Source organism: Meriones unguiculatus, chromosome 6, assembly GCF_030254825.1.
Source record: "Meriones unguiculatus strain TT.TT164.6M chromosome 6, Bangor_MerUng_6.1, whole genome shotgun sequence".
Classification (NCBI taxonomy): Eukaryota; Metazoa; Chordata; class Mammalia; order Rodentia; family Muridae; genus Meriones; species Meriones unguiculatus.
In genome coordinates this window covers 29667608-29691033 of record NC_083354.1, presented here as the reverse complement: position 1 = coordinate 29691033, position 23426 = coordinate 29667608, and the positions used below count along the sequence as shown (strand labels likewise).

Here is a 23426-nt window from a genome sequence, read left to right as displayed (position 1 = left end):
GGACACATGCAGCACAGAAGTAACCTTCAGCCATGTGAAGACAGCTTTTGTGAAATTGACTTCTCGGTCATGCTTCCCCAAGGTAATCAAGTCTTAGGTGCTTTGCCTACTCTGGGGAATGTCTGCTCAGGTATCTGGAGTATGTGTTAAGGACCCTAGTAGGGAGCCTGGCCTACCTTGCACTGGTCAAGTGGCGTGTCTTCTGTCTCTTGGAAGACCACACTGAAGGAGATGCTCTTGGGGTCAGATGAGAAGACCCAGCCGATGGTGAGGCCAGGTTCAGTCACAGTGATGGGAATCAGGCTGTAAGTACTGGACTTCACAAACAGCTCCCTGTTGCCCTCCCCAAAGCTGGTGATTTCTTCTACTGTAAGGGGTAATTTGATCCTAAAATAAAAATTCAAAGAGGAATATGGTTCAGTGGATTATTTGAGGCTTTGAGGTAACTGGAGCTTTGAGACTCTTGGTAGGTTAAACCTGAGCACCCTTGACTAACATGTTTATGAGATGTTCAGCTCAGACAAAAGCTTTATGGCTGGCATAGTTCCTAACATGGGGTCACAGATGTGAAAGATATAGGATGGCCTTGCTCATGTGGAGCTGAAAGCCCACGGAAACTATGGGGCACCTGACTTGCTTGGAGTCTCTTTTTGGGCAGAGTTTGAGTGGAATGATTTAGTCCTATCATACCTTTGAGGCTGCCCAACAGCTCAGTTACCCTCCTTTTTCCCTTTAAATTATGCTTTCACCTTTCACTTAATTTAAAACACCTCCCCCAGTCTCTCTTTGCAGCTTTATGTGAGATGGGGCGGAGGGGTTGAAAGGGTCAAATCTGAGAGAACCTGGGTCAGACTTCAGAACTGTCTTGAGTTTTTTTTTCTGAGGTTATAGAATGGGAACAACCATGTTTTCCTTATATGGCCATTGCAGTAACTGAAGATTATGGAATTGAGGGCAGCCTCTGACCTTTTCCTATAGGCAAGTATCCTTGGATTCACTTTGTAGTGGGACAGTGCTATGACAGTCTGAAGCTGGCCCATCAATACTGCATGACTGGGTGACATCAGAGGATTAGTCTGACTGGAATTCTGTTCCACTCATTCCCAGCTGAGTAGTGTTTTCTCTTTCCTCAACCATTCAAAGTCAGGAAGCATAACTCAGGATTATGGCAACAGGGCCTTAAACTGGAATTGAGTAGCTTAGCTTAGTCCCTCAACCATGAAACAAGGAAAAGGACCAAGTACCATAAAGGCAGACCTATCAGAATTGTACCTGATTTTTCAACAGAGACTATAAAAGACAGAGGGGCCTGGGAAGATGTCTTGTAGACTCTAAGAGACCACAGATGTCAGCCCAGACTACTATACCCAGCAAAACTTTCAATTACTATAAATGGAGAAAACAAGATAGTCCATGACAAAATCAAATTTAAACAATATCTATGTACAAATCCAGTCCTATAGAAGATACTAGAAGAAAAACTCCAATCCAAGGTGGTTAACTACACCCAGCAAAACACAGGAAATAAATAAGTTTGTTCCAGCTAAACCAAAAGAAGACATACACACATATATACACACACACAGTACCATCACCAATATCAAAATAACAGGAGCTAACAATCATTGGTCATTAATATCTCTCAATATCAATGGACTCAATTCTCCATCAAAAGGACACAGGATAACAAAATGGGTGTGTAAACAGGAGCCATCATCCTGCTGCATACAAGAAACACATCTCAGCAACAAAAATAGACACTACCTCAGAGTTAAGGGTTAGAAAAGGTTTTCCAAGCAAATGGATCCAAGAAGCAAGCTGGAGTAGCCATTCTAATATCTAATACAATTGATTTTTCAACCACAATTAATCAAAAGAGATAGAGAAGGACATTTCAAACTCAAAGGAAAAATCCACCAGGATATCTTAACTTTGATCATATGTGCCCCAAATACAAGGGCACCAACATTTGTAAAAGAAACATTACTAAAGCTTAAATCACACATCAATCCTTTCCTCCCCTAGAAACACACACATTAATAGGGGGAAACTTCAACAGCTAACTCTCAGCAATGACAAGTCATCGAGACATAAACTAAACAGAGAAATAATGAAACTATAAAATGTCATGAATTAAATGGGCCTATTAGATGTCTACAGAACTTTTTACCCAAACACAAAAAGAAAATATCTTCTCAGCACCTCACAAAACCTTCTCCAAAACTGAGTCAGTCATAAAGCAAGCACACCCGATACAAGAAAACTGAAATAACCCCTTGTATTTTATCAGATCTTAAAGCTAGACTAAACAACAAGGAAACTGAACAACTTTCTACTCAATAACCACTGGGTCAGGGAAGAAATAAAGAAGTTAAAGACTTCCTAAAATTCAATGAAAATGGAGGTACAACATACCCAAACTTATGGGACACAATGAAAGCTAAGGGGAAAGTTCACAGCTCTAAGTGCCTTCATAAAGAACTTGGAAGACTTCTCTACTAGCAACAACAGCTAAAAGCTATTAAGCTTTCTGAAAGCTCTTGAACAAAAAGAAGCAAACACACCTAAGAGAAGTAGGTGGCAAGAAATAAACTCAGAACTGTAATCAATAAATTAGAAATACAGAACATACAAAGAATCAATGAAATCAAGAGCTGGTTCTTTAAGAAAAATCAACAAGAGACAAATCCTTAGCCAAACTAACTAAAAGGCAGAGAGACAATATCCAAATTAATAAAATCAGAAATGAAAAGGAGGATATAACAACAGCCACTGAGGAAATCCAAAGATTCATTGGGTCTTACTTCAAAAGCCTGTATTCCACAAAATTGGAAAATTGAAAGGTAATGGACAATTTTCTTGATAGATTCCACTTACCAAAGTTAAATCATGTTCAGGTAAAAGATTTAAATAGTCCTATAACCTCTAAGGAAATAAAATGGTCATTAAAAGCCTCCCAACCAACAAAAGTTCAGGGCCAGATGGTTTCAGTGCAGAATTCTGCCAGATTTTCAAAGAAGAGCTAATACTAATACTCCTCAAACTATTCCATAAAACAGAAGCAGAAGGAACATTGGCAAATTCATTCTATGAGGCCATACTCACTCTGATATCTAAACCATACAAAGATCCAACAAAGAGAATTTCAGACCTATTTCCCTTATGAACACTGATGTAAAAATTCTCAATAGAGTACTTGCAAACTGAATCCAAGAACAGATCAAAAACATCATCCACCATGATCAAGTATGCTTCATTCCAGGGATGCAGGGGTGTTCAATATATGAAAATCCATCAATGTAATCTACCATACAAACAAACTGAAGGAAAAAAAAAACCAACATGATCATTTCATTAGATGCTGGAACAGCTTTTGATAAAATTCAACACCCCTTCATGTTAAAAGTCTTGGAGAAATCAGGGATACAAGGTGTATACCAAATTCAAAAACAATAAAAGCAATATACAGCAAGCCAATAGCCAACATCGAACTAAATGGAGAGAAACTTCAAGCAATTCCACTAACACAGGGACAAGACAGGCCTCCCACTCTTTATATCTCTTCAATATAGTACCTGAAGTCCTAGCTAGCGCAGTAAGAGAACTAAAGAAGAACAGGCAAATTCAAGCATTCACAGATGATATGATAGTATATATAAGTGACCCCAAAAACTCTACCAGAGACTACTACAACTGATAAACATTAGCAAAGTGGCTGGATACAAACTTACTAATTGAAAAAAATTCAGTAGCCCTTCTATATACAAACAGCAAACAGGATGAGAAAGAAGTTAAGGAAACAATATTTTATAATAGCCACAAATAATATAAAATATCTTGTTGTAACTCTAACCAAGCATGTGAAAGACCTGAATGACAAGAACTTTAAATCTCTGAAGAAATTGAAGAAGATATCAGAAGATGGAAAAGATCTTCCATGCTCATGGATTGGTAGAATTAACATAGTGAAAATGGCCATCCTACCAAAAGCAATCTACAGATTCAATGCAATTCCCACCAAAAAGTCAAGACAATTCTTTACAGACCTGGAAGGAAAATTTCTCAACTTCTTGTAGAAAAACAACAGCAACAAAATCAGGATAGCTAAATTAATTTTGTACAATAAAAGACCTTCTAGAGGTATCTCCATCCCTGATCTCAAGCTGTACAGAGCAATAGTAGTAAAAACTGCATTGTATTGGCATAGAAACAGACACGTAGATCAATGGAATAGAATAGAAGACCCAGAAACAAACCCACACACTTACGGACACTTGATTTTTGACAAAGAAGTCAAACCATATAATGGAAAAGAGAAAGTATCTTTAACAAATGGTGATGGTCTAACTGGATGTCTGCACTAGAAAAATGCAAACAGATCCATATTTATCACCGTGCACAAAATTCAAGTGCAAGTGGATCAATGACCTCAACATAAAACCAGACACTCTAAATCTAATAGAAGAGAAAGTGGGAATACACTTGAACTCACTGGCACAGGGGACAACTTCCTGAACAGAACACCAACAGCTCAGGCTCTAAGATCAACAATTAATAAACTGGACCTCATAAAAACAAAAAGCTCCTGTAAGGCAAAGGACACTGTCAATAGAATAAAACAGAAACCAACAGAATGGGAAAAGATCTTCAACAACCCTACATTCAACAGAGGGCTAATAAAGAACTGAAAAAATTAGACAACAACAAAACAAATAACCGAATTAAAAATGGAGTAAAGAGCTAAACAGAGAATTCTCAACAAAGGAATCTTGAATGGCAGAGAAACATTTAAAGAAATGTTCAATATCCTTAGTCATCAGAGAAATGCTAATCAAAACATGCCTGAGATTCCAGTCAGAGTGGCTAGGATCAAAAACTCAAGAGAAGGCACGTGCTGGTGAGATTGTAGTGAAAGGGGAACACTGCTCTACTGCTGGTGGGAGTGCAAACTCATACAACCACTTTGTAAATCGATCTGGTGGTTTTTCAGAAAATTGGGAATAGCCAAACCTCGAGACCCAGCTATCCCACTCCTGGGCAGATACCCAGAAGATGGTCTCCCCATCCCCATAACACAAGAACACTTCCTTAGCTATGTTCACAGCAGCTTTACTTGAAAAAGCCAGAAACTGGAAATAACTATTCTTTCTCAACTGAAGAATGGGTTAAAAAATGTGGTACACGTGGTACAAGGGAACACTACTCAGCAATCAAAAACAAGAACATCCTGAAATTTCCAGGCAAATGGATAGAAATAGAAAATATCATCCTGAGTCAGGTAATCCAAACCCCAAAGACATGCTAACCCCAACCCATAACCATGCTATAATCCACAGATGGCAAGAAGCAAAGTTACAAGGTGAGCATAAGGGAGGAATCTTATGCTTGAATCTCACTCAGGAGGGGAAATAAAACAGGCATTGGAGGTATATGGAGGGAGGGGAGCAGGGGTAAGGAATTCGAGAAGGAAGAGCTGGGAAGAGAGGGCCAGGTGAGAGAACAGAAATCAGTGGTAGGGGACATCTCTGCGATTTGCTAGAAACCTGGGATAGGGGAGGCCCCAGGAAGTCTGTGGGAGTCACTCCTAGCAGTGGGGAATATGGAGACTGAAGTGGCCGCCTCCTGTAGCCAGGCAGGACTTCCAATAGAGGGATAAGGACACCAACCTACCCACCAAACCTTTGACCCAAAGTCTGTCCTACCCATAAGATGTGCAGGAACAAAGATGGAGCAAAGATTGAGGGTACGGCCAATCAAAGACTGGCCCTACTTGAGACCCAGGCCATGGGAGAGAACCAATCCCTGACACTGTTAATGTTACACTGCTATGCTTGCAGACAGGAGCCTAGCACAACTCCTGAGAGGCTTCACCCAGAAGCTGATGGAAACAAATGCAGAGACTCACAGTCAAACATCAGACAGAGCCTGGGAGTCCTATGGAAGAATTGGGGGAACAACTGATGGAGTCGGAGGGGTCAAAGACTCTATAAGAAGACCTACAGAGTTAACTAAGCTGGAACCATGGGGCTCACAGAGACTGAACCTCCAACCAAAAAGCACACCCTGAGTGGCCCTAGGATCTCTACATATACGTAGCAGAAGTGCAGCTTGGTCTTCAGTTGGATCCTCTCAACAACTGGAGTGGGGGCCTTCCTTCTCTGACTCTGATGCCTCCCTTTGGATCCTGTTCCCCTACCTTTCAGTGACTTAATGTACCGGGGCAGGTTGGTACCCATGGGGGACCTCCCCCTTCTCTGAGGAGAGAGGGGAGAATAGGGGAGAGGTGTGCAAGTTGGAGAACTGGGAGGAGAAAATGGGGTGCTGCAATCAGGATGTAAAAATGAATAAATAAATAAATTTAAAAAGTAAAACAACTAAAGTTTTAAAAAAAACTTCACTAGATAGATTCAATAGCAGAATGAATATTAATAGTTAAATTTGAGAGAAAAATAAAGATCTGAACAACACAGAAAAAAGAGACTGGAGACAGGGTGACTAGAACTTGAGAGATATTAACAAATGGCAAATCAACCAACCACTGGAGTTTCTAATGGAGAGGAAAAAGAGCACATTTCAAAAACACTCAAAGAAACAATAGCTAAGCACAGCTCAAATTTGGTGAAAAAGGCGTAAGTCTCTACTTTTAAGAACTGAGCACAACTCAAACCGAAAATGACCAAAGAATTCATGCAAAGCACTACCCCAAGTAAATTTCTGAAAATAAAAATAAAAATTCTTGACAGCAGTTGGAGAGAAATGATACACTGTCTTTTGGGGGAACATCAACACATCAATCTGGAAGACAGAAGACTTTTTAAGTAAAACCATGAAAACCAGAGGAAGTTGTACCACATTTTTAAAGTGCTGAATGAAAACAGGCAACCGTAAATTCTGTATATACTTTAGTTATTTTACTGAACCAGAGTAGTGCATTAAAGAAACTAAAAGGTAGAGCCTGAGGCTGTAGCTTGGTGACTGAACACCTGCCTTGGATATCTGAAGCCCTGGGTTCAGTCTCCAGAAGCATAAAAACACAAAACACAGAATTAAAAAATGAAATTATATACCATAGCCAAGTGTGGTTTACCTCTAGAACCTGATTCAGAATATTAAAGATATGTCAGTGCACCCCAGCAAAAGACTCAGAAGAAGTCTATAATTATCAACGGACGTAGAAAAAAATGTTTGACAGGTGTTAACACTCAAGTTGTCTTTAATGGTTTCTAACGGTCACTTTTATGACTGTCATGCAAGAAATGTTCTGGTGGTTTTGTCTTTACATAAACAATTATTATTTCCTTAGAATAAATTTTAACCCTCTCCTGAGTTAAAATGGAACACAGGATTTTTGCTACAGTCAAAAGACTTAAAAGACCAGTCTTAATGTATACAAATTATGCTTTAAAAATAAAAAGTATAAACTGAAGCTCCTGATGCAGTTAATACATACATCAGGGTTCAAATAGAGGGCCTGAAGCATCTTAGAAGGGGAGAAGTGAGCTGAATATGAGATAGCCAAGCTGACCACATAAGAGGAAGGTTAGGGCTTTGGGGAAAAAAGCCAGTGTCTATATGATCTGGCTGGTTCCACTTCCACAAAGGCCTGCTGATCGATATACACTAGCTGGTTCCTACTTTACAGCAGCTCTATGGAGGGACATATGTATACACCTCTGGCTCGTTCCCATTTCTACAGAGGCCCTGAGGGCACTGTTGCCCTTTTACACATCTTGTTCTTCTTCTCCTCTTTTTTTTTTTTTTAATAACACAAATGTTTTATTTAACAGTTGTAGGTCATTCCATGGATTAAGTGGTGGATGTCCAGGACACAGCAGCAAAATCAGTCCAACCTTCGAGCCTCTCTTTCTGACTCCAATAGAGTGAGCACCATCACCCTCTCAAACTGGGTCTCTGATGTTTCAAATGATAGAATGGCCCCTGTCACCCATAAATTCCACACCCACCTGTGCGCACTGTCCTTGCAAACCAGCCCTGCTTAGCACTTTGATTACCCCAGTCAGCTTGACAGATTGTAGAAGGCTTATGTCCAGAACGGTGGTGATCTGGCAGAGAGGGCCATATTCTTACTTCTAATTCAGCTAACTGCAACAGACTAAATTGTGGGTAAGAACATCTCCTGACATGAATTTTCCACATAGTCCAGAAGAAAGACCACCCCCAGGTACCCTGTACACAAAGAGCTGGATATGAGGCAACACAGAAAAACTGTAGCCACATTTAGAAGTGTGATAGGAGTTAGTGCTAGCTCTCCACAAACAAGATCAAGAGACCACGGTTAAACTACCAGTGGGTGCAGCTGAATGTAGCTCAGTGGTAGAGTACCTATCTCTTACCCATGAGACTCTGAGTTCAATTCCAAGTACTACCTAAAAAAATAAAAATAAAAAACAACAAAATGAAACAAGCCCTACAAACTGGCCACACACAAGTAAGAAACAGAGGAGTTTAATGAACTAACAACAGACTTCACCAAGTTCTGAGACCAGCAATACCTATAAAAACAATACCTAGAGAGCGAGCGGCCAAGAGCCAGCCAAGAGCAACAGCTAGCAAAGCTAGTTAGAGATGAACAGGAAGTTTCAAAATGTAATTAAACCCCCTGGGTGAGCAACATATAAATAACACAAAATTATTTCCCAAGCTGGGTGAGGAAAATATGCACAATGTGGGATTCTTTAATTTACTTAGCTTGTGATTTGTCAGAGAATTATCCCATGTAAACAGAAATCACTCCAGTCTTTGTCTAGCTCCCTGCAGAAAACAGCTCAATGTTTTTTCCTCTCTTAGAACTCTTTCCACTTTGTTTCCTCACATTTTGTAACTTCTGTTAATAAAGCCTGCTTTTGCTTTACTCCTTTGTATCTGTTTCATTACTCATTTGGCTTGATGTCTGTCCTTTGGTTATGCCTTATTGTCTGGCATCTAAGTGTAGTCACATACATGCAGGATGATAAAGGCCCTGTTGCCCTCAGAGATCTGCATCATTCCACTGGCGGTAAACTAGAGGAGTGGGTGGGGCCAGCTCTGGCTCTGATAGGACCAATTTCCCCCTTCAGATTCCATCCCCCTGAGACTCCTCTCCACTGGCACAGGAGGTCCATTCAGCAGCTTGCCACTTACATCAGCTCTCCTGACTTCAGCAAGCATATTTCAGCATCCTGCCCCATGGGCATGTCTTCAGTATCTTCAGGGGTTAATGAATTTGATGTGGTGTCCCTGAAACATTACAAAAGAGAACAGGCCATCAGCTATCAGCACACAAAGACCTATAGCCTGAGGTCTACAGTGAAGTCAAGCAAGGATAGCAGAGTAAAGACAACAGTGCTTCAAGAGATTGCCTAGATGGAGTGAGTATAAACACCAGTGAGTCACTCTCCCCTCCCACACCAGCAAATCCTTCTCTATGGGTTTGGGGGGCAGGTATGATAACAGCACCATTTGCCTCCTTCCTCCTTAGTAGTGGCCCTGGGGAACAACAACTGACGTCCTTGTAGAGTTGGTTCCAGATTAAGATGCCCTGACTTCAGCTGTGTGTGTTCCCACCAGGGCCCTATGCCCACCTTGGCTAGTAGATCTCAGGGGGTCTCATAATCCAACCAACTTCAGTTAACAACTATGCTCAAGAAGACATAGGCCCCCCAAGAAAGAAAATGGTTTGCTCCCACGTGAAGACCTTAGTTAGAAGGTCTCCTGCTAGGGGTGACTTCTTCCCAAGATGTTATAACTAGTCCCTTCTTAAAGAGTACTGGAGGACTTTCTCAAAATGCCCCAGAGGTATGATCAGTATGTCTCAAACTTTCTTCTCACCAAAGGCTCCTCCTGCTTATATACCACGCACATTCACTCCAGCTTCACATGTTTTCAAAAGTTTTGCAGCATTTTTGGGAACTTTGGCCTCTTCTAGGTAGTCATGTAAATGTATCAAGGATGAAGCAAGTTTGAGAATGGCAGGAAATAAAAGAAGGACCACTAGAGGGCACCCCATCTTCTTCTATAGCCACATTCTTTCCTATGCAAGTGGTTGTCTCAGAAGTCTAGAAAATCAATATTTCCAAGCGACTTTTCTCCCTTCCTTGCTCCAGCAGTAGGGCCTACCATTAGTTTCTCCAGCTTCTTAGGGTGACATGCCCACCAGTCCACTGATGTACTCTTCCCTCTAAGGCAGTGGTTCTCAAACTTCCTAATGCTGTGACCCTTTTACAGTTCCTCATGTTGTGGCGACCCCAAACCATAAAATTATTTTATTGCTACTTTGTAACTGGAATTTTGCTACTGTTGTGAATTGTAGTGTAAATATCTGACACACAGGATATATGACATGTGACTCAAAAGGGTTATGACCCACAGAATGAGAACCACTGCTCTAGGGTGATGAAATCTCATTGCACACGGCCTATGCTTAACAAATGTCTGCATTACAAACCTCAGCGTAAGGGACTTTTCTATCCCAAATGTCCACAAAGGTGGATATAATCAATGCTTTTACAATTTACTAAAGAATAAAGAATGGCTCAAAGGTTAGGAGTACTTGCTGTTTTTCCAGAGGAACCAAGCTCAGTTTCCAGCACCCATATCAGGTGGCTCACAAATGCCCGAAATTCCAGCTCCAGGAGCTCCAACCCCCTGCCCACTTTTGGCCTCTTTGGGCATGAGCAGTCACATGCACACACCCACACACATAATAAATAAAAAAATAGATAAATAAAATAATAAATCTTTGAAGCTGGAGAGATGGCTCAGCCCTCAAGGGTATTTGCTGTTCTTCCAGAGGATGCAAATTTGGATCCTAATACCCATATGCTGGTTTACAACTGTCTGTAACTCCAGTTCCAGGGGAACTGACGCTCTCTTTTGGCCCTGCAGGCGCTGTGTGCACATGGTGCACATACATATATGCAGGCAAAATACCTGCATAGATAAAATAACAATTTTAAGAAAAAGAGAGAATAATGTGGTACAGAAACAAGGCAGAGGCTAAGGGCCCTGCTCTCAAAGTGATCAGAAGCTCCTATCTCTCTGGGCATGGAGTCTCCTAGGTACTTTCAGTTAGGCCTCTAGCATTTCTGTCACAAGTCTCAATATTGTAATTTGCTTTTCATTTTATTACTATACAACAACAGGCTGCCAAGAACAGAAGGTTCACCAGAGGAATGCCCACCAGCCTGTGATGTCTTGCTTATGGTTTTCCTTGGGGGTCTCTCTCCATTTTGTCACTTGTTCTAATGAATCCCAGGCTCCAGCAGGGGACTGCGAGTCTTCAGTTCAGACTGCGTTGCCCAACAGTGACCACTAGTCACAGATCGTCATGCAAACTTACATTAATCAAAATCACAGAAACGAAGACTTCAGCTCCTACTTTTTACTAGCTATACTCCAAAGGGTTCAGCCGCCACACAGGCTGGTGTTACACAGCGTGGTATAGGACATATCCATCATGGTAACTGACTTCTTTCTGTGTAACAACCAAGCAAAAAACAGCACTTCTAAGGTCTTGGCTTCTAAAGATTTGGTTCTTATGATCTGATCACAATACACAAACCTGCAGGCCCACCCTTGTCACCGGCAACAGGTGCCAATAAACAAGCCATTCCTGGCTCACTTGCAAATGCTTGGCTACTTCCCCAAGGATAGTCAGACAAGAGTTTGTTCTCCACAGCTCTGCCGCCCATTAGTTCCCTGTGTTAACCTCTTCTCGCCAAAGCAGCAGAAAATGTGAAAAAAAAAACAACAAAAAACCAAAAAAAAAAAAAAAAAAAAAAAAAAAAAAAAAAAAAAAAAAACCAAAACGACGACAAAAACTCTGACTCCTAGAGGTAATAGTTCTGACTTGAAAATAGTTTCTAGGAATGGTGATAGGTCAGCACAATCTGACTTTCAAGATAAGACTGCAGCAAAAAGCCTAACACTTCCCTTCCATTGCTTTCTCAACTCTATTTTAGATGTTCAAGTATCCCAGAGGAAATGCAGTACGCAGACAATTAGGTCTGCACCCTGAGAAGTTTACATCTTTGATTCAAAGGGACTTAAGTGCCTTAGACAATTAGCACTACAAGTATGAAAAGTAAAAGGCTGTTTATTTGTTGGTAAAGTCGTTCCAAATGGACTAGGTCCTTGAATTTAGTTGCAAATCTTGTTTTACACAGAACTTTTAATTGCAGCCTAACTATGACAAAAGTACCACATATTCTCAATCTACACATGCAATCTCTCCACATTCACCCACGCATGTACCTATAGATGTTCATGCACAAATAATCACAGAGGGTTGATATGGGCCTCTGTTCTGAGGAAGATAAATGATTTCTAGAAGAGTACAGAAAAGCTTGACAAAGCTTAGGCCATTCTAGTGCTACCCTGAAAATGTAGGAAAACCAATCACTCGAATGCCCCAGGTTTAGGTAATTTTGTCTAACGGGCTACCTCGTCTTAAACGCATCTTTACAATGTTTTGACTTATTTATTTTATGTGTGTGTGCGTTTTGTTCACAGGTATGAACTGGTACATGGCTGTATGCTGCCATATGGTGCTGGTCATCACATCTGGGTCTTTTGAAGAACAGGAAGTGCTCTTAACTGCTGAGCCATCATAATACCAGTCTTACAGCAAAATCAAATACTAGTTTCTAGATTCTGGTTCTCCTCCCAGTTCATGACTTCCAGGGTAATTTCTCAGAAAGGTCAGCAATGCTAGCTCACAGAAACTAATGACCAGACTGTAATGTTTACCATAATGTTTACCACATGGGGAAGGTCCCGGAGGGCAACCCTAGGCAGTTCTAGGCAAGACAAGCATGGTAAGTGGGCATTGTCTGCCAGAGGCTTGTGGAGCCAGAGTGTAGGGCTATACCAGGCCCTCCAGCACAGCCAATCACCTAGAAGTGACCTGGTCCACTGGTCTAGCCATGAATAGAAACCTGAGCCTGTAGCTCTGAATTCACCAGTTATTTTGGCTCTGGTTGCTATGTAAATGGAGGTAATATCTGGCCCTCAGGAGTGATAATGAAACATATGTTGTACATTTTGGAGCTACATTCACACAAAGTCTAGTCCATAGCATGACTTTGTATTGGCCTAGACCCAAAATGTTCGGATATGTGTGACCAGTAAACAAACTAATTTTAATGGACAAAGTCCACCATCTTCAGTGGACTAACAAGTCAAGTCTACTTACTGCTCCTCTTGAGTTAACAAATGGAAACCTTATACCAGGTTTTAATAGCAGAATATATGCCAAGCCAAGAAAAAGGGAGTATGAAGCATCAGAGTCATCCTTTATCCTTGACACCCAAATTAAGTGGGCGGGTTTGTCAAGCTTATCATGTGGATTCTGCCTGTAGGATAGAGGGGCAGGTCACTAGCTGAAGGCTCTTAAATCTTTGACGGAAACACAGACCACATCACAGAGAAGCAGAGGCAGAACTTTAGCGAGCACACTTCACTGTGGAACAAAGCTACTGAGGCTTCTCTATTGGTGAGTCATTTGCTTTCTTTTGTTGGGTCTTTCAGATTCCTGCCTGCAGCATGACCTGTGTACATAGTACAAGCTACTGAATTCAGCTACACATGGCTCCCATCTCTCATTGCTATAGTTGCTTTAAGGGTTAGAGAAATATGAAAACTACGTCATTGGTTCTAGAATATAGCAAATGCTTGTAAAAGGATTGGAAAGGTAGTGATGGCGTAACCAGACCCACCCAGGAACATAAACACAGAACACATAATAGAGAAGCAGAGGCAGACTTTTAGGAAACATACTTCACTCTGGAACAAAGCTGTTGGGGCTTTGCTACTGGTGAGCTGCTGTTCTATTTTTAAAGCAATAATTTTTTCTATGTTTTGTTCTTTTGTATCTTCAAAACAAGATATTATCCACAACTGCCATTTACTTTTTTTAGCATCAACACATAACTACAGACACTGTAGACTACAAAATAAATATATAAATAGGAGAAGAAATTAGTAATTTGTAATTCTGCCAGCCAAGGGCCAATGCTGACAGTGTTTGGCCTGTTAAGATTGTAGTCAAAATTATGTTAACAAAGGTTCTTAAACAGTCTATAGAATACATGGTTCATGAAGCCCTAGATTATAGGCATGTGGACATTATTTCTCAGGGAAGATCTACAGCTTTACTGAGATTCTCAAAGAGATTACTGACCACAAAAGGTTAAGAAGCAAGGTGTGGCACCAATCTCATTACTTGGGAAGTGGAAGCAAGAAGATCAGAGGTGACATCTATTTGTCATAACAACAATAGCCCATGTTTTCAGGGGGTTTTTTGCACATTTTTTTCCCAAATTTATTCTGTTTCCAGCAATTTATTTAAATATATCGAAACTTCTAAAATAATTAAAAGAATTTTTTAAATATTGGGGTTACATTTAGTACTTTAGATATAGTTTACTATCAGGCTTTTACATTTTGTCCCAAGTTTTATTACTTTTTCATTTTCCTAAACCAACATTTTAATTATAAAAAAATTAACTTTTTGTATAAGAGGCAGTGATTTTGTATGTGTGCACTGTGTGTTTGTGGGTATCTATCTCCTAATATTGGGTTTATAAGTGTGTACCAGCATGTCTACCTTTTGTAAAAATATGAGTTTTAAGGAATTAACTCAGATCCTCACAAATGCAAAGCAAACACTTTACTGACACCCATCTCCTCAGTCCAGTGATTTTTCAACATTCCATTTATACAGTCTAGTCCTTATCTGCCAACATAATTTGTACATTTTCTAAAGAGTCATGCTGCGGTTGGATCCAGAAAAAATAGGATAACAAAAAGGCAAGTACAAGTCAGGTAACAACAGAGAATTGAACGATACTCTTAGGAAAGCAAAGCTGTTTATTTTATATTTTAAATGATGAAAAGTAAACCTACCCCATGTGAGTCAATAATATACACACAAATATCTGAGATTATAGCACCTTGGAAAGCTGTGGAGCAGGGTGTCTACTACCAGCCCTTCGAGACCTGAGATCTAGCCCTGAGGTCTAGGCGTGGGGAATATTTACTGAATAGCCTTATCGTAAAGGCAAGGACCTTCCTTGCTGGTGAGAAAAGGCACCATGGCCCTAGGGAAGGTAGAGGCTGCATAAGCATCAGATGGAGACTGTTTCCGCTTAGGGCTCAACTTCAGAAATGACCACGTGGATTAAAAGGGGAGGATGTCTTCAACTTTCACATGCCCTCATCTGACCAGGGGATATTGTGTCTTGGTAAATCTTACAGCAGTTCTACCCAAATACTTTATCTTTTTAAGACATCTAGAACTTACACTGGAAGGATATGAATCCAGGACTCTGGCAAGGTTGGCCTGGCACTCTCAGGCCAAATGCTGTCCCAGTTGCCCCTACAGTCAGGTCACAGGTTACATTACCTTATGTCCTACTTGTGGCCCTTGGTAAAGTCACAGAGTGGAGCAGAGTCAGAAACATGACAGTCAGGGAGGATGAAGTACTGGGCAAGAAAGGCATGCATGTTGCCTTTGCTATAAACTGATTTAGCAGCTACCCTACCTCATACACTATTCTAACTGGACTTCCATTTGTGAAGAGACCCTTAGGCCCTAAATGGCTAATTAAGAAAGTTAAGGCCCTGCCTCCTCATTGGGCCATATACTTTCCTAGAGACTCCTTAAAAAAAAAAAAAATCAAAAAACAAACCCAAATCTTCAGGATCTGAAGCTCCAGCATAGATGTCATAAACTGTTAGAGACAGTTTAGGGAGTCAGCACACCCCCTTAAGTCCCTGGTAACAAAGCGAACTCTGTCAAAAGTTCTGGGCACCAGGAGGTTTTCTTGCCCTTGCTTCCCCATCAATTGCCCTTTACACTCTACAGCTGAGAAAGAGTAAATAGGAAATACTCCTCAGTCAGGCATAGTCCTTATCATCTTCTAAGCCCCTGAAGATACCATTAAGGAAGTATCCTAGAAGGGACATTTGTTTTGGCTTTCATGGCTTTTAAACCCAAGTGGGGCTATCTTAGTTAGGACTTCTAATGCAAACATCATGACCAAAAGCAACTTGTGGAGAAAAGGCGTTATTGCATTACACATGTCCTGATCACCATTCATCAGAGCAGAAACTGAGAGCAGGAACCTAGAGGCAGAAACTGAAGCATAGACCATGGAGGAGTGCTGCTTGTTTACTTGATTGAATGATGTCTTTTTTTTTTTTTTTTTAAAAAACAACTGAGCACAGTGAGCACAGTGTTTTATGGCATATGCATAGGGGAAACCTGAGATATTTTAGAATTAAAGAGTTCCCACACTGGCTGAAGTTTCTCCTGGGAAATGTCCATCTTCAGCACACTGCTATTATTGAGCATAATAACGAGTAGGGTTAGAGATGTCAATTAATAAGGACAGTGGGAATAAGGAATGTCACTCAGACAGACCCAAATATAACTCTTGGGTTTTGACTCACAGGTGTTTTCCGCAACAGACGCCATGGATGATGAGTACAACGATACAGATCTCTTGCTCATCAACAATTCTAGTGATAACAGCTGGGACCACAAACGCTTCCTAAAGTTCAAGGAGGTCTTTTTGCCCTGCATGTACCTGGTGGTGCTTGTCTTTGGACTGCTAGGGAACTCCCTTGTTCTGATTATATACATTTTCTACCAGAAGCTGAGGAGTCTGACAGATGTGTTCCTGGTGAACTTGCCCTTGGCTGACCTGGTGTTTGTCTGTACTCTACCCTTCTGGGCCTATGCAGGTACCTATGAGTGGGTCTTCGGCACGGTCATGTGCAAAACTCTTCTAGGCATGTACACAGTGAACTTCTATGTGTCCATGCTCACTCTCACCTGCATCACGGTGGATCGTTTCATTGTAGTGGTCCAGGCTACCAAGGTCTTCAACCAGCAAACTAAATTGAAGATCTGGGGCCAGGTCACTTGCTTACTCATTTGGGTGAGCTCCCTTTTGGTTTCTTTGCCACATATCATCTATGGCAATGTTGAAAATTTTGACAAGCTTATCTGTCAGTACCACAATGAGGCAATATCCACTGTGGTTCTTGCCACGCAGATGACTCTAGGGTTCTTCCTGCCATTGCTCACTATGATTGTGTGCTACTCAGGCATTATCAAGACCTTGCTTCATGCTCGAAGCTTCCAGAAGCACAAATCTCTAAAGATCATCTTCCTTGTTGTGGCCGTGTTTCTGCTGACTCAAACACCCTTCAACCTTGCCATATTAATCCAAAGCACAAGTTGGGAGTACTATACCATGACCAGCTTTCAGTATGCTATCCTAGTGACAGAGGGCATAGCATACCTTCGGGCTTGCCTTAACCCTGTACTTTATGCCTTTGTTGGCTTAAAATTTCGGAAGAACTTCTGGAAACTTGTGAAAGATGTTGGCTGTCTCCCTTACCTGGGAGTCTCCAGTCAGGGGAAGTCTTCTGAGGATAGTTCCAAGACTTGTTCTGCCTCCCACAATGTAGAGACCACCAGCATGTTCCAATTGTAGTAGTCCTGGCCATACTTGGAGAAGCTAGTGTCAGAATTCTCAGGAGCATGTCTATGTTCTTCAGATGCAACAAGAAAAGCTTTGCTTATAGCATGTGGACTCTCATGGTGACATCATTGAAAACTGTGGCTGTTATACTTCTTGGATATAAACATACCTTGTTCTTAATATCTAAGCCTAATGCTCAAAGAAGAATGAATTGAGATTTTTAAGCACTTTCTCTCTTCCATCCCCAAGAATGCTGAAGCCAAGATTATGACAGTTAACTCTAGAGATCTCAGATTCTCTTTTAGCAAGTTTGGGGCTAAAAGTTGAAGAGAAGCTGCACCAGAAAAGTTGTTGATGGCATGTGACATACAGGGCTCCTGAGTTCAGAAGATTCAATGGGCAAGCAGTGGAAAGTTGAGAACCACCACCACAAGTGCTGGTCCATGTTACTCAGATCTGTCTGTCATCAGGTACCTAATAGGATAAGACCAAGCTCTGATTCATCCAGGGGTCTGACTTTTGTATTGGTGATGCTTATGTTTTCTTGGATTAGTCTTGGAAAGAGCAGCATAAGGACTGAAAATAGGTCAAAATAAGTAAGCTGAATTTCAGTGGCCAACATAATGCTAGAAAAATGTATAGAACAGAAATTAAGAATATAACAAATCTAAGCAGCATTATTAGGGTGGACTCTAGTGGCTTTGCTCTCAAAAAAAAAAAAAAAAAAAGAAACTTTCCAATGCCTGCAACAGATAGTATGTACACACAAACATCAAATATTTTGAGTTTCATGGCTAAGAAATAAAACCTTTTAAAAGTTTTCAAACTGCTTTCATCTTTAGGTACGTTTTACTTTAATTTGGTATGCCTGAGACACACACACACAACCTCACAAACTGCACAAAAACAATGCAGTTAACTTCTAGGCCTAGAACAAAGGAGGTAAAACTTTAGGGCCAGTGGTCAATGAAGGAAATGGACTACAGCAATGGTAACAATCTTGCTTTCATGGTGGTTTCCTGCTCCTGCCTAAGTGTGGGGTACATTTGTTCAACCTCTGTAATACTGCTCCGGGATGAGGTAACTGTACATGCCAGACTGACTGATGCTGATTGGATCCTGGCAAACAGATGACTAGGATGATGGGTGCTGTACCACTAAATCATTCATAAATAAGAGTATCTCCCTAAAAAGGCTGACATAGGAGGGAAACTAACCTTGGGCTTAAGAGTCTGGAGAGAGCAGCCTAGGGCTGCCTCCCTGTCCTTTACCAGGTAAAACCTGCAGTAACTCAATCTCCACCTCTCTCAATGTACTTGCACCCATGCTCTAGCTCCCTCCCTCTCTCTCTCTTTCTCTCTGACTCCTTCCTCTCTTCTCCTTCCCTCCTTCCTTGCTATACAGCCATGGCCAGTCTGGAACTTGCTATGTAGACCAGCCTAGCCTTGAACTTAGAGAGATCCACTAGCTCATGAATTTCAAGTGCTGGGTTAAAGACATGTAAGTACACCTGACCTGAACAAATCTCTTAACCTTTGGCCATTTCTTTTTAGTGAGAAAGCACAAGTCTCTCAGTTGATTTGAGGAACACTTCAGATAACACATATGAAACACCTAACACTGGCTGGGGAGGTAGCTCAGTTGGTAGGTGCTTGCCTAACATGCATGGAGTCCCAGGTTTGAACCCCAGCATGAGGTTTAACACACCTATAATCTCAGTGTTTGGGAGGTGAAAGAAGGAGGATTAAAACTTTTAAGGTTATTCTCAGACAGACAAAGTTTGAGGCCAACTGGCTACATAAGACCCTGTCTCATGGGGGGATACAAAGTGAATAAAGTGTAATTAAAAAAATAAATAAATTAAAAATAAAATATACTAATAAAAAAAAAAGAGCCTGTCTCAAAACAAATCAAATAAAAACCACCACACAACATAATCTAATTTGTGGGTGAAAGCTCTCCAAACTGACAAAAGTTATTTCTTAGAAGATATAGTACAGGTTTCTTATGCTATTCCTAAGGATAGGTTACTATCTCTCCTGTCCCTACATCATCATTAGCAACAAACACACACAAAACAACCAAAGCCCCCCACCCTGGCATGTGTTAGTTAAAGAGGGCTGTGTCTGGCCTGCAGGCTACCTGCACCATAGCTCAAGAAAGGCTGTTGCTGCAGGCTCCTTTTCCTCAGAGGTGTTAGAGGTCTCAAGCACTCAGCCCTCTTTTTGCCCCACCTTTGGCTCTCCTTCTTGCTCGTAGCAGCAAATCATATCAAAGGCCAGAGTGCTATGTGAAATGGGGGTTAGAGCTGGATGAAAATGGACCCTGCTTGAATCAAGACTGTCCAAATGTGTTTCACAGCCTGAGAACAAAGACTATATGCTCCATCCCACTGGGCTCCTCATTACTGAAGATTGTGGAAGTGCTTATGGACTCTGGCTCCAGTTAGATATATAAATAGCTATGTTTTCAGAGAGGTGAATGCATGGTGACTCCCTTTGAGGGGTCATCTTATTACCCAGGAATTCCTGGTGTTTGGATGAGGAGATGGTACCACAAGAAGGCAGAAAAAGTAGCACAGAATTCAGAAGCTAGTCATCCTATCTTCCATGGGGCTTTCAAAGTAGCACTTGGCCAGGTACCCAGTTCTTTAGACCCACAGTTATTAGTGCTGTTTTGTAGGTAGCTTAGTACTGTCAGCCCCACTTCAGAGGAGAACTAAGTGAGGGCTGGTCCTTTTAGCAGCCTTTCTGCCCATAAGCACTGGCCGCAGGGCTTTCAGGTAGGTGTCATACCACGCCTGGGGCCTGCCAACTCCAGACTCCTCTGTAGTCAGAGGGCCTGCGTTAGTACAGACATAAGGTGGTTTTTGAACTTTAACCATATCCTGTCCTTGTTTCATTTCTGAGATAGCAGGCACCGAATCTCTAGGCTGGTGACCACAGTTCTTCCGCTAAGCACTCTGGCTGCAAAGCCTTGGTTCTGAAATGATTGCCAAGCAGGCTCTGAGGACAGGTTTCAGATCATTTAGCGTAATCTGGGTACCTGAAGGTGGCTTTTTTTTTTTTTAAGATGATGAGACTACAAGTTAGAGACACTACGAAGCATGTGTACATACTAGACGTGCACAGCCCAGGCCAACATCAAAACTCCGCGTTAACATCAGGAAAATCATGTATCTCCACAGGAGGTTTCTGGCCCAGGCATTGTCTTCGGTCTCCTTTCTTACAATAGGGTAGATGGTATATATTCTAGGCTCCCCTATACAGTTAAAGGAGCTGCATTCGGAGGCTGCACTGCCATGGCCATAGGGTTCAGAGGCTTCTTTGGGTCTGAAGCTTAAACTCTTCACCCCTAATGGCCTGTATATCTGGTACCTGGAGAGTACACCACGTCTTGGAGGCTTTGGCTGTGTATGAGCTGGGCAGAGGCCAAGTGAGCCAACTACCTATCATCTCAGTTCTGAGAACAGCTGGAAATCTGAGTAGTGGTGTCTAAGACACTAAGGGAGAGGCTACAGGCATGTCTGAAAGGCTGTACAGGGCCTCTTTCTGCTACTGGTAAGGGCTATGCTCCTGCTAAGTGTCACCATTCAACATAAGCCAGGAATGAGTGAAGGGCAGTTGTCACCAGATCCTGTCAGAGTTCCCTGTGAGGATGAAGCTGGATTTGGAGACTTTCCCTTTTTCAGTCATTTCTAGGAAGGGTCAAAGCTTATTTCTCATGCATTACTTTGTTCCTCAGATTGCTTATCTTCCTTCAAAGTTTCCTGTGGGGGATGGTGGTATAAGCCTAGGGCTCTCCTTCTCATACTTTCTCAGACTCTTGATGTCTTTGGATGAGTTTTCAACATGGGAAGAAAAGGAATGCTAAAGAAAAGCTCCCATACATGCTAACACACAATATATTGTGTAGAAAGGTGTCTCTTCATTCACGTATGTGAGATACAAGGACTATAGATTCCTATAAGGTAATCTCAGATTTGCGTTGGTGGCTGCAGGCCAGCATGCTGGCAGCTTCCTTTCTCTGAAACAGTTCCTGATTTCCCAAGACCAAAAACTATACATACTGGTCAGAAGTCTGGAAGATTTCTGTTTCTGTTCCTACTAGGAAACAGGAAGGTGGGAGATGAGGGAAGTGGGAGAAGTCACCTTATGCAGGTTTCAGGTGTCTGCGAGAAGACAGTAAAATCAATGCCACCCTCTGGGCTCCTAGCTCTTGGTCTACCCACCCATTTCTATCCATGAAGCTTGCCAGGCACCAAAAGCAGATGTAGTTTACTGCTAAGGGAAGAGAAGAGATGCTGGGGACCCCTGGGTTCTGAGGGTCAGGGTGAACATTGGTGACTACTGACCAGTATGTGTCAGAGAAGTGTTTCATGAAGAAGGAAACTGATCCAAAATCACAAAAGCAACAGAATAGGAGCCATCTTAGGTTTGGCAATGAGAACTTTGATTTTAAATTATTTAATTTAATTTAAATAAATGTAATTTAATCTATTAGATTTATTTAAATTAAATTATACCTATGGCTTTAATTAAAATAGGTCTGATTTTAACTACAAAAGGCTTTAAGGAGGTGATTAAATTAAAAATCTACCAGTGTCCTGGTATGAAATAGTGATTAAAGGACACAGACGCCTAAAGTATACAGGATGCTGCAAGAAGGTGGCCATCTGCAAACCAAAGAAGAAACCATCTCTGTCAGTACTTTGATATGCAGCCTCCAGAATGATAATAAACTGCATTTCCATGGGTTATGGTCTCTTGCTGTGGCAGTGTGAGCTGACTATACAGCTGCCCAAGCCTAAGAGAAGATTCTGAATCAGGCATCACACATACCTCCCAGGAACTTTCTTATACATAATCTCCCTGACTGTTTCCTGATTATGCTCTCTTTTCAATTGCCATCCCACTCTGAACTGCCTCTGTTCTGAGACATCTTCCCTTGGCAGAGATAGCCAATCCTGCTTCTAGTATCTTATTTTCCTGGTCCTTTGATAAGAAAGCACAAGGGATAGGCACTTAATGAATACTTTGGAAATGGAGGTGACATCTACTCACTGTTCCAACATATGTGGGTCCACTGAATCAGTTTCGGTGGGTGTTTCAGGCAAGGAGGAGCCAGATTCTTGGATCTGGCACAGTTCCTCATCGGTGATGATGTCAAACACAGCATCATCTGGTGGTCTGCATACTGGATTTACTCCTGAGGGTGGAGGCAAAGCAGGAGAGAAAAAGACAAACATACCATTATGCATGGGGCTGGGAATAACAGAGAGAAGTGAGGGGTGCTGCTATGGAGAACAGCTGACAGAATACATTTTAAATGGTCTCTTAACTGAATGCTATTTTATGTAGGTATTAGGTAAAGACTACTGGGACATTCCAGGTAAATAGAGGGTCCACAGAAGAGTTTTGAATATATGGCCTAAAGACCTTTTGTAAAGCAGGTTAGAAGTTGAAACTTCAACTACTTCCACACCCTCTATGACCCTTATTTAGAAAGAAAAAAAAAAATCAGGAAAGATAATAACACAGAAAATGTACTTATCCAATGAGACCTTAGTTCATAAGACATAGGCATTTACCTGATTTTCAAACCCTCCCTTCTAGCCCACTGCTGGGTGAAATAGAACCTCTTTCTATCCAGGGTTCCTCGGGAGATAATGATGTTGACCACTCAATAGGCAGGCCACTATACTGGTCAGCTACCCATAAACATGTATTATGAAAATGTAAGGATTAAGTTGAAGGCAGGAGAAAAAAGAAAGCAGGCAAGAAATGACAGAAATCAAAACAAGAAACCTCAGCACCCTACCACTGTATCAAGTTGTCATTGCTGAACACCTAGCAGTGAGATAAGGGAAGGGGAAGGGAATTTAGGCTACTGATTAAGAACAGTTTAGCTGTCCTCTGCTTTAGAGTAATGTTT

General features: G+C 41.4%; 2 protein-coding genes and 1 pseudogene across 3 annotated transcripts in view; 1 reads left to right on the top strand and 2 right to left on the bottom strand.

Moving 5' to 3' along the window:
- The window catches only part of Fyco1 (FYVE and coiled-coil domain autophagy adaptor 1), a 74952-nt gene that overhangs the window by 7994 nt on the left and 43532 nt on the right, over window positions 1-23426 (bottom strand). For both annotated transcript variants that reach the window (XR_002476757.2, XM_021646542.2), the window contains exons 14-16: window positions 22556-22700; window positions 9142-9237; window positions 177-387 (exon numbers count right to left, since the gene is read on the bottom strand). Coding sequence is in view for 1 of the 2 variants with exons in the window: in XM_021646542.2 (XP_021502217.2) it covers window positions 177-387; window positions 9142-9237; window positions 22556-22700 (452 nt within the window). In the remaining variant the exon portion in view is untranslated. The remainder of the gene's footprint in view (window positions 1-176; window positions 388-9141; window positions 9238-22555; window positions 22701-23426) is intronic.
- On the bottom strand, window positions 7738-8358 carry LOC110554140 (small ribosomal subunit protein eS28-like; annotated as a pseudogene).
- On the top strand, window positions 13417-18313 carry Cxcr6 (C-X-C motif chemokine receptor 6). The gene is made up of 2 exons (XM_021646543.2): window positions 13417-13492; window positions 16455-18313. The coding sequence occupies exon 2, from the start codon at window positions 16476-16478 to the stop codon at window positions 17502-17504; it is 1029 nt and encodes a 342-aa protein (XP_021502218.1). The 5' UTR covers window positions 13417-13492; window positions 16455-16475; the 3' UTR covers window positions 17505-18313.